Source organism: Salvelinus namaycush, chromosome 35 (assembly GCF_016432855.1).
Source record: "Salvelinus namaycush isolate Seneca chromosome 35, SaNama_1.0, whole genome shotgun sequence".
Taxonomy (NCBI): Eukaryota; Metazoa; Chordata; class Actinopteri; order Salmoniformes; family Salmonidae; genus Salvelinus; species Salvelinus namaycush.
The window spans coordinates 19,498,360-19,508,998 of record NC_052341.1 but is presented as its reverse complement, the minus strand read 5'-3'; the positions used below and the strand labels follow the sequence as shown (position 1 = coordinate 19,508,998).

General features: G+C 42.2%; 1 protein-coding gene across 1 annotated transcript; it reads right to left on the bottom strand.

The window, feature by feature from the left end:
- Window positions 1–959: 959 nt before the first annotated feature.
- LOC120029432 (extensin-like) lies at window positions 960–10,183 on the bottom strand. Its single transcript, XM_038974644.1, has 2 exons — window positions 9,473–10,183; window positions 960–1,010 (listed from the first exon to the last, which is right to left on the bottom strand). Exons 1-2 carry the CDS (start codon window positions 10,181–10,183, stop codon window positions 960–962), a joined length of 762 nt encoding a protein of 253 aa, XP_038830572.1.
- Window positions 10,184–10,639: the final 456 nt, after the last annotated feature.

Sequence of the window (10,639 nt, the reverse complement as noted above, 5' to 3'; positions counted from 1 at the left end):
TAAGATGTGGCCTTGCGTGGAGGTGGCACCTGGTCTAAGATGTGGCCTTGCGTGGAGGTGGCACCTGGTCTAAGATGTGGCCTTGCGTGGAGGCCAACAAAGTTCCTGCATCAGTGCACTCACTGATCCTCATGTAGAACATGGGTTGTGATTGGTTAAATGAAGTTGAAACTTAGATACACGCAACCTGGGAACACAACTAAGACTAAATTTCTTAGATTTACTGTACTGTAGTAGCTTCATTATATCCAGGTTAAAATAGATATTTACAAAGCCCAAAACCTATAATTTCATAAATTAATTAAATGTTTAATTCATAAAATGTTTGTTCCTCAATAAGACCCAACTGTAGTAGGTTGATACTCCATCCCTCCATCCCTCTCCCTCCCAGCTGTCCCTGTAGTCTAACCAACTGATGGAATATTTGGCTTATCATCTCATTGTTCCAGGAAGATGTGCCTATTTTTAAATGACCCATTCTTTATGGCTGTTTCTCTGTGGCTTCATCCCAAACAGCACCCTATTTCCTAGTTAGTGCACTACTTTTAAACCAGGGCCCATAGAACTCTGGTCAAAAGTAATGCAATTTATAGGGAATGTGGTGCCATTTGGGAAAAGCCATTGACTGTCTCTGTTTGTCTGTGCTGGCTGGCCAGTGGACATGGTGTAACCGGCCATGCTGTCTGTCTCTGTTAGCTACATGGATGGAATGGAACAGGATTAAGTCTATTTTCTTCAAGAAACCCTTGATATAAGGGGGGCTAGCTATAAGCCAAGTTATTCCAGGTTATTGTAGAATAAAACCGAAATAAGTACAGAGGCAGGTGCAAGCCAAAACACTTGAGTAACACTTTGATCATGTTCCGATGAGAAATATGAAATAAATCACCTCGACTGCATTGATCAAGTATGTGCTGCCAGTGTGAGAACTGGAGGAGAGGATGGAGCCTGATTGTCATTCACTCTGCCTCCTCTTTGGATTTACCAGCATGGAGAATCAGGAAGATGAGCTGAAAAATGACACGTCCACACTGAGACCAGAGGCTAATCTAAAATGGCATCCTATTCCCTTTATAGTGCACCACAAAGGGCTCAGGCAAAAAGGAGTGCACGACATAAACTGCCGTTCAAAAGTTTGGGGTCACTGAGAAATGTCCTTGTTTTGGAAAGAAAAGCATGTTTTTTGTCAATTAAAATAACATCAAATTGATCAGAAATACAGTGTAGACATTGTTAAAGTTGGACTATTGAGCTGGAAATGGCAGATTTTTTATGGAATATCCAAATAGGCGTACAGAGGCCCATTATCAGCAACCATCACTCCTGTGTTCCAATGGCACGTTGTGTTAGCTAATCCAAGTTGATAATTTTAAAAGGCTAATTGATCATTAGAAAACCCTTTTGCACAAGTCCTCAACTGGAAAAAGCCATATCTCAGACTGGCCAATAAAAATTTAAGATTAAGATAGGCAAAAGAACACAGACACTGGACAAAGGAACTCTGCCTAGAAGGCAGCATCCCGGAGTTGCCTCTTCACTGTTGAGACTGGTGTTTTGCAGGTACTATTTAATGAAGCTGCCAGTTGAGGACTTGTGAGACGTCTGTTTCTCAAACTAGACACTCTAATGTACTTGTCCTCTTGCTCAGTTGTGCACCGGGGCCTCCCACTCCTCTTTCTATTCTGGTTAGAGACAGTTTGCGCTGTTCTGTGAAGGGAGTAGTACAAAGCGTTCTACAAAATCTTCAGTTTCTTGGCAATTTCATTTCTCAGAACAAGAATAGACATACGAGTTCCAGATTAAAGTTCTTTGTATCTGGCCATTTTGAGCCTGTAATCGAACCCACAAATGCCGATGCTCCAGATACTCAACTAGTCTAAAGAAGGACAGTTTATTGCTTCTTTAATCAGCACAACAGTTTTCAGCTGTGCTAACATAATTGCAAAAGGGTTTTCTAATGATCAATTAGCCTTTTAAAATGATAAACTTGGCTTAGCTAATTGGAATTGGAGCACAACAGTGATGGTTGATGATAATGGGCCTCTGTACGCCTATGTAGATATTCCATAAAGAATCTGCCGTTTCCAGCTACAATAGTCATTTACAACATTAGCAATGTCTACACTGTATTTCTGATCAATTTGATGTTATTTTAATGGACAAAAAATGAGCTTTTCTTTAAAAAACAAGGACATTTCTAAGTGACCCCAAACTCTTGAACGGTAGTATATATACAGAACAGGGTGGCATTTCAGACATATTCCAAGAAGGACTGATAATAAAAGTCCATCTAGAGACAGTCTTTTGAAGTGAAAACCAAGCACACACACAGCCACTGAGACAAACAGAGAAAGAGTGGCCACTCTGTGTCTTCTACATAAGAATAGATTTCTCACCGGGAAATAAATGCATATAGGTGCATTATTTCCGCAGGGGAAAAACGCATTGGGAAGCATTTTTCAGTGAGAGTGTGAATATAAGTTCCTTTCTGACTGGGATAATGAGTAGCAACGCACCTCTCTCAACATGTCTCTTAATACATATTTAGGCCTATGGGTTAGAATTCAATGTGAGTTGTAAGGAAGACGCTGTTTTGAATCAATGTTCAGAGCCTAAGGATTGTTATTGGCCTTGATCCAACGACCCTCCAATGCTTTCCTATTTGCCATTCACCTTCTCTGTCCTCACGCCCTCCCTCCCCCTCGCTCCTGCATCACCCTCTCTTTTTCTTTTCATCCCTCCCTCCCTCACCCTCTTTCTCTCTTCCTCTTCCTCTCGCCCTCCCTCCCACTCTCTCCCACTCTCTCCTACATCTCCCTCTTTTTCTCTACCATGTATTTTCAACTTGGCCTGGCTCTCCTCTGAGAGATTGAGACCACCATTCAATCAGGCGCATGGTAACTTGAACAACTGCTGCTTGTCAGGGTTGTTACCTTTCAGTCAGTGATTTGAGCCCAGGGGGCCTTCAGGGGCCAGGTGAGTGGGTTTCAATCAATCTCTTTGATTCATCTATTAAGCACTGAGCTGCAGAGAGAAGCAGAGGCCTCTATGTCAGTAAGAGAATTGAGCTGCTCACGTTTCATCAAATACATCAACTGTAAAGGGGGAGAGAGAGACATCCACTCTTTAGCCATGTTATAATGTCTAACATGTTTCTGATGCATATTACATACTTGACATTCATAGGCTCAAATGGTACGGTGAATAGGTTATCATTGCTCTGTGTGACTTGAATGGAATTAATTCAAGTGAGGTTAATATTGTACTTAGATTTTTGTAATATGGACAGAAGTCAGAGTTGATCAGTCTTACCGTATATGTTTGATTGGCTTCATCCACAAACTCTCTCCTCCCTCTTTCTTTTTTCAGTCTACACATTTTAATGACTGCTGAAGGGCTCTGATTAATGAATCATGTTGCTCTCTTTCTATACAAGGTTAATAAAGCCCACACGAATGAATGTCAAAGTATCTCTATCTGTCTCAGTGTATTATGTACACCTGTGCGTTTGTGTATGTGTGCATATGACCAAGGTCAGTATGACCATTAGAGCAGTTGGTAATTACTACAGGGTAATGGGGTCCACTGATTAGCCTGTTGATTGGTTTAATTATATAACAGTTTTCTTTGCATTCCTCCTTTGTGACATTTTAGATGTAATTATGATTTTGGTATTGATATGACCAACACTTGGCTTACTAGGTATAGTCATATATCATATAGCTATACTCATTATCAGCGATTCTCTCTACCGTACATGCGTGACATAAAATCGCAAATGTCTCTAATTTGAAGCGAATATAAAATAATAGTACATGAAGGTGACTTTGTGTCCTTTCTTACATTATGGCCTGTTCTGGCCTGTGTGAAGTTAACAATGGAAATTGGTTGAGTGTTGTAGTGAATCCATGAGCATATAGTAGTGAGCCACTCTCCCTCCCTCTAATGATAGATCTTCCTCAGCATATAGATACAACTAGAATATGATTTGAATATGAAACACAGATGTCTCAGGATGTCCTTCAGAGAGAGACGCGTTTGGAAAAAAGTGATTCATTTGTGTGCTATATGTTCGTATAATGCCTACAGTATATACCATTTACTCTAGCTAGTCTTCTTTTGTTATCTTTTGTACAGGTGGAGATGCTTATTCTAGAGGTACTGTAAAAGTAACACGTAAATAACTATACTGTACAACTGATGCTGCAGCTAATGAGCCAGAGGGGTATTTAACAAGCATTTGTTTCACTTCTTCCATTTGAGCATGTCTCTCCAACACATCTGCTCCCTTGCCAGCCGAGTGATTCTAACCTGGGGCTTTCTAAACATAATGCTAAAACGGTGAAATTCACAAGTTGTCACTGAGCGTCTGCAGAGACAAAACGATAATGTCTCTCACAAAACTAAACTCTCCCCATCATGGTTGGGGTCAATTCCACAAAAATTAAATTCTCTCTTTCTGTAATTTCCATTTAATTCAATTCCAATTCCAGGTCAGTCTTCGAATTCAGTGATAATTCAATTCCTCTGAATTCCAATGTTAGGCAAATTCCAATAATTAAATTCCCAATTCAATATTATACTCAACAATTTCACAAATTCCAATTAGAATTGAATTCCGTCAGGCTTTCAGGCTGATCATCTCACTGTTCAGACAACCTAGCTATACTGGAAATATAGGGACACTGGTAGAAATGATTAAAAACAAATCATACAGTACATTTTTTTAACTATGTGCATTAATTCTATTATCTTGGAAATGTAAAAATACTGAATTCCAATTGAATTCAATGATTAAATGTTTTTACAATTCTTACACCATGCCCAAACCAGACGCGCGCGCGCGCGTGCGTGCGGCATTGTGCGCAAATTGATTTTGTCCCCTGCACCAAGCCCGATCATGACACGCAGGTTGAAATATCAAAACAAACACTGAACCAATTATATTAATTTGGGGTCAGGTCGAAAAGCATTAAACATTTATGGCAATTTAGCTAGCTAGCTTGCACTTGCTAGCTAATTTGTCCTATTTAGCTAGCTTGCTGTTGCACCGGATTCAGCATCACAAATAGAACTGACTTCTTTTTTAGCGCTTGGCAATGCAGACGCTCGTTGGCGCGCGCGAGCAGTGGGGGTGCAATGATTGAATAACAAGTATGTGTACATTTATTTTGCAACGCTCGGGCATGCGACACGAGCGGTGTGGTCAGCATGTTATGCAATTCCAATTCAAAAAGTTCAAACAGTCTAATTCCACTTCAATCCCAATTCCGTAGCTATTTCAGCCTACCCTATCAGCAATGCACAGCAGCTTTCCCCTAGAACAGAGACAGATGTAGAGAACAACATCAGTTGAGGGGCTGCAGCACTCAGCTGATTACCCACAAGCCCTGGGTTCTAAATTGATTAATTAGAGTCATTGATTGGATGGGAGTGGACTCACCTGGGTTCCTCTGCCGGTAATGAATGGCTGATTGGAGGTTTGTTATGAAACTGGGATAGACTGCAGCCTCTGAGGAGGTGACTGACTGACGCACTGCAACAGAAATAACTATCAGGGCTTCAGACATGTTTAAAATACATCTGAAGCACTGTTCTCATGCAGGGCTATGACGGGCAATGAGGTATAATAAGACGCTGTGGTAGAAAGTAATCACCGTTAATAGCTATCTAAAGTGCAATTATATTTAGGCCTTGAATGTGAAGCACTTACGTTATTATAATTATTAAGTTCAAAGGTGCACTTCTGATTTAAACTACAGTATTTTTTAGCAAGTTTAGCTAGGTTTGATCCAATTCAATGATTGATGGAATAGAATAGAATAGACAGAATATTATCTGTCTTGCTTTGAGCTAACCAAAGATGACAATGTGAGGGGCAAACAGCCAAAGGACATGTGAGACCTTTGGAGGAAGTCATGTTCAGGTTGGCTAACAGCTCAGTTGGACAGCTCTAGTGCGGCGTTTCCCAATCCTAGTCCTGGGGACCTCAAAGGGTGTACATTTTTGTTGTTACCCTAGCACTAGACACCTGATTCAAATAATTAACAAACCATCAAGCCTTTGATTACAGTATTTGAATTAGGTGTTTAGTGCAAGGGAAAAAACAAACATTGCACCCTTTGGGGTCCCCAGGACTAGGATTGGGAAACACTGCTCTAGCAAACACATGACACGGTCTAAGAGGACAAGCAGCTGCAGAAATAAAAGCTGCTAATTGCTCATAAATTATCGTTTTGATTTCCTATGTCAATTAAATCACTAATGAATACAAAACAAAATACCCCCATTCACATCATATACATGAGTCATTCAATCATATGAAAGGGAATGATTTGTTTCCATTTTAAAATACAGACAACAGTCACCCACAGCGATACACAAACACCCAATCAATTATTTACATTTATTCACAAAGATACCATTGCTCATTGCTGTCATATATAAAATATGTGACTCTTGGCACAGCGATAACAGGACTTGAAAGTCACCAGCAGCAGGTTTCTTATGGTGAATCTCTCCTTTCAAATAAGCGCTGCACCCAGAGAAGATTGAGCCCAATTATCTATCCTGGGTTTGAACAGAGTTGTGCACTGATCAACAGGGACACTGTATTATTAGTGATGAGCCAGTAGATTGAAAACAATCTTGGGTTTCATCTATCTCTGCTGAACATGCTCTCTGTAGCTATCTGATCCTAGATCAGTAATTACTGCAGGTTGTCAACAATTTATCACTTGGGTGCCATAGTGTCCTGAGTACAGTGGCTATATACACTCACGAAAGGTTCACAGGTTCACACACACACACACACACACACACACACACACACACACACACACACACACACACACACACACACACACACACACACACACACACACACACACACACACACACACTTTTTCTCTCTCCACACCCACTTACAAGATGCACATGTATTTACTAGTTGGGTTGAGGTGGGGCAAGTTCATTTGGTTTCTAAAAATATAATGTTTGTTATTATACAGTTCCTTAGGAAAAACAGAAACTCCCATGTCTAAATTGTATGGAACATTAGCATAACTATGTCTAATTTAGTAAATTATCTTTTAAGTAATATATTTTGAGCAAAATTATAGGAAAGGACATACTGTATTTGTTACAAGAGAAGTAGAAGAAGTCGTAGTTAACATCACAAACTGAAAGGTCACAATGTAACTTCTCTGTATTCCACACAACAAGGTAATGGTGTGAAGGGTATACAATTCACAAGAGAGCTCTTTCCGTCTCTGTCCTTCTCCTGGCTGTGAGATTTGATTTATGAACTTTGACAACAGCATCACTGTTTTTAATTATTAATACAGTAGAGTCTCACAGCGCAATCTCTCAATCACTCTGGGAAGTAATGGGGTTATTTGTTCCAACATGCACCGTACACCTTGATTCATTTGACAATAGTCCCCCTTGTCAAGTGTAGCTACAAAACCTGGTAGATAAAGAATGTTATTTCTAATGATCCGGTGACATTGACCTGTTCTGCGAGGACACACACACACACACACAGACACACACACACACACACACACAGACACACACAGACACACACAGACAAAAGCTTGCACACAAACCCATTTCATCTAGCACAGTACAGTTTACAACAGTACACAACAGTACCACTTCTGGAAGCTCTCAAGGAGTCCAGGGGAAATGGATGTAATAAGAATGAAAATGCATTCCAAGCAGCAGTAGGGGTTAGTCGAGCAGGGCACACTGAGGTGAACCAGACAAGGACAAGGCAGAATACTGCAAGTCATCTGAACTGGCACACTCTGATAGTACACTATGCTATTTATGAGGGGTAGTAGTGCACATGCAAAATCAAAGACTGATCAGCATACTATCAAAGTGTAATGAATAAGAGTATAAAGGGTTGAATTGCTAATATATTAAACATGAAAAAGCCATGAAACATGAAAAAGTCTTTTTTTTTATAAGACTATTCAGGTAGTGCGTCCCCATTTCATTCTTTATTAAACCATTTTCTCTCTACTGAACACTACCCATGTTTACCTCTGTCCGTTCACAATGACATCTGCATTAGCTTGCTCCTCAATGTGCATCAGCTCCCCAAATTACAACCCCTATCATCCTCCTCCAGCCTCGCCAATATATTTTCCAATCAACAGCTAAATGATTCAGAGTGTTGTCTGTATGGGGAATCTGGTAAGGCGAGGCTACAAGGTTACAGTAGCTGCAGAGAGGATACAGTAACGGCGTATAGAATATTAATCATACTGCTATATTTATATTGCATTTATATTGTATAAAATAGGAGAAGGGTGTTTTTTTCCATTTGCGAAACCCTCTAACCCTGAAATTAGAGTGTAAGCCTATGAAGGGTTTTCCTCATCATCATCTACACACTGTCTGGGTGTGTATCTCACACATGGGTCATTCCATGTCATTTCAACCAGCCATGACACCCACCATCTCAGATTGTTCTGAAATAGTTTATGTAGTTAGAAACATATAAGATTAGCATTCCTGAAACATTATTTGGTTGAAATATAATTTCTGAGAAATGAATCAAATTTATTGCACCCAAATTGGCCATTTTAATTTAAAGGAATCATATAATATTCAATAAATATAGTAACTTACATCCGATTTCGACCAAACTTTTTCCCCCCCCTGTTCATAGTAAGTAATTTAAGTTGTACGATTTGTCAAATAAAAAAATGTAATCAAACGTTATTTGTCACTTGCTTTGTAAACAACAGTTGTAGCCTAACAGTGAAATGCTTACGGGCCCTTCCCAACAATGCAGAGAGAAAAACAGAAAAAGATAATGATGATGAATAAGTATACAATGAGAAATGATAACGTGGCTATATAAACAGGTTTAATAGTACAGAGTCAATGTGCAGGGGTACGAGATAATTGCGGTAGATATGTACGTACAGGTAGGGGTAAAGTGACTAGGATCAATAATAAGCAGTTGCAGCAGCATACACTCTATGTGATGAGTCAAAAGAGTTAGTGCAAAGGGTCTTCAATGCAGATAGTCCGGGTTGCAATTTGGTTAACAATTTAGTGGTCTTATGGCTTGGTGGTAGAAGCTGTTCAGGATCATGTTGGTTCCAGACTTGGTGCATCGGTACCGCTTGCCGTGCGGTACCAGAGAGAACAGTCTATGGCTTGTGTGGCTGGAGTATTTGACAATTTTTAGGGCCTTTCTCTGACACCAACTGGTATAGAGGTCCTGGATGGCAGGGAGGTCGGCCCCAGTGATGTATTGGGGCGTACACTGTACCCTCTGTAGCACCTTGAGGTCAGATGCCAAGCAGTTGCCATACCAAGCGGTGATGCAGCCAGTCAAGATGCTCTCAATGGTGCAGCTGTAGAACTTCTTGAGGATCAGAGGGCCCATGCCAAATAATGTCAGCCTCCTGAGGGGGAGGGGGAAGAGACATTGTTGTGCATTCTTCACGACTGTGTTGGTGTATGTGGACCATGGCGTGGCGTGGGGTGTGGGGTGGGAGTGGCGTGGGGTGTGGGGTGGGATTGGCGTGGGGTGTGGGGTGGGAGTTGGAGTGGGGTGTGGGGTGTGGGGTGGGAGTGGCGTGGGGTGTGGGGTGGGATTGGCGTGGGGTGTGGGGTGGGAGTTGGAGTGGGGTGTGGGGTGTGGGGTGTGGGGTGGGAGTGGCGTGGGGTGTGGGGTGGGATTGGCGTGGGGTGTGGGTGGGAGTGGCGTGGGGTGTGGGGTGGGAGTGGCGTGGGGTGGGGTGGGATTTGCGTGGGGTGTGGGGTGGGAGTGGCGTGGGGTGGGATTGGCGTGTGGGGTGGGAGTGGCGTGGGGTGTGGGGTGGGAGTGGCGTGGGGTGGGATTTGCGTGGGGTGTGGGGTGGGAGTGGCGTGGGGTGGGATTGGCGTGGGGTGTGGGGTGGGAGTGGCGTGGGGTGTGGGGTGGGATTAGCGTGGGGTGTGGGGTGGGATTGCCGTGGGGTGTGGGGTGGGATTGGTGTGGGGTGGGATTGGCATGTGGTGTGGAGTGGGAGTGGCGTGGGGTGTGGGGTGGGATTGGCGTGGGGTGGGAGTGGCGTGGGGCGTGGGGTGGGATTGGCGTGGGGTGGGAGTGGCGTGGGGTGTGGGGTGGGATTGGCGTGGGGTGTGGGGTGGTCAGTCGATGGCTTTTCACCATTCCTTCGGATTCCTCATGTCTAACTTATTGTTAGAACAACGTTTGAATATTATATGAATCCTATGAATTAAAATGGCCAATTTGGATGCAATCAATTAGCTGAATTTCTGAGATATCAAATTATATTTCAAGAAAATTATTTGCAGGAATGCTAATCTTATCTGTTTCTAACAGAAACGATTTCAGAACAATCTGAGGGTGTTGTCACACTTGGTCCCTTTCAGTCAATTTTTGTGAACTCAGTGAGGTTTGCAGTGTGAACACTCCAAAGGAACTCAGATCCCTCAAAAGAGTCCCCGAACTGAACTGAGACCATTTCTAGAGGTGGTCTAAGTTTGAATTTCGCTTGAATTCCGCGGTCCGGTTCCATTTTTTAGGGCAATGTGATCACAAAGCTCCCCAGGTTCACTTGTCATTATTCCCGCACACACACTAGACTACTGCAACACTGTTTCC

Bases quoted from the DNA above. Each gene is read 5' to 3' on its own strand.
- LOC120029432 (XM_038974644.1), bottom strand. From the start codon at position 10,183: ATGGTGAAAAGCCATCGACTGACCACCCCACACCCCACGCCAATCCCA. The intron at 1,011-9,472 runs GTGAAGAATGCA...GTCATTTTTCAG, and splicing joins CCACATACACCAACACAGTC to CTCATCTTCCTGATTCTCCA.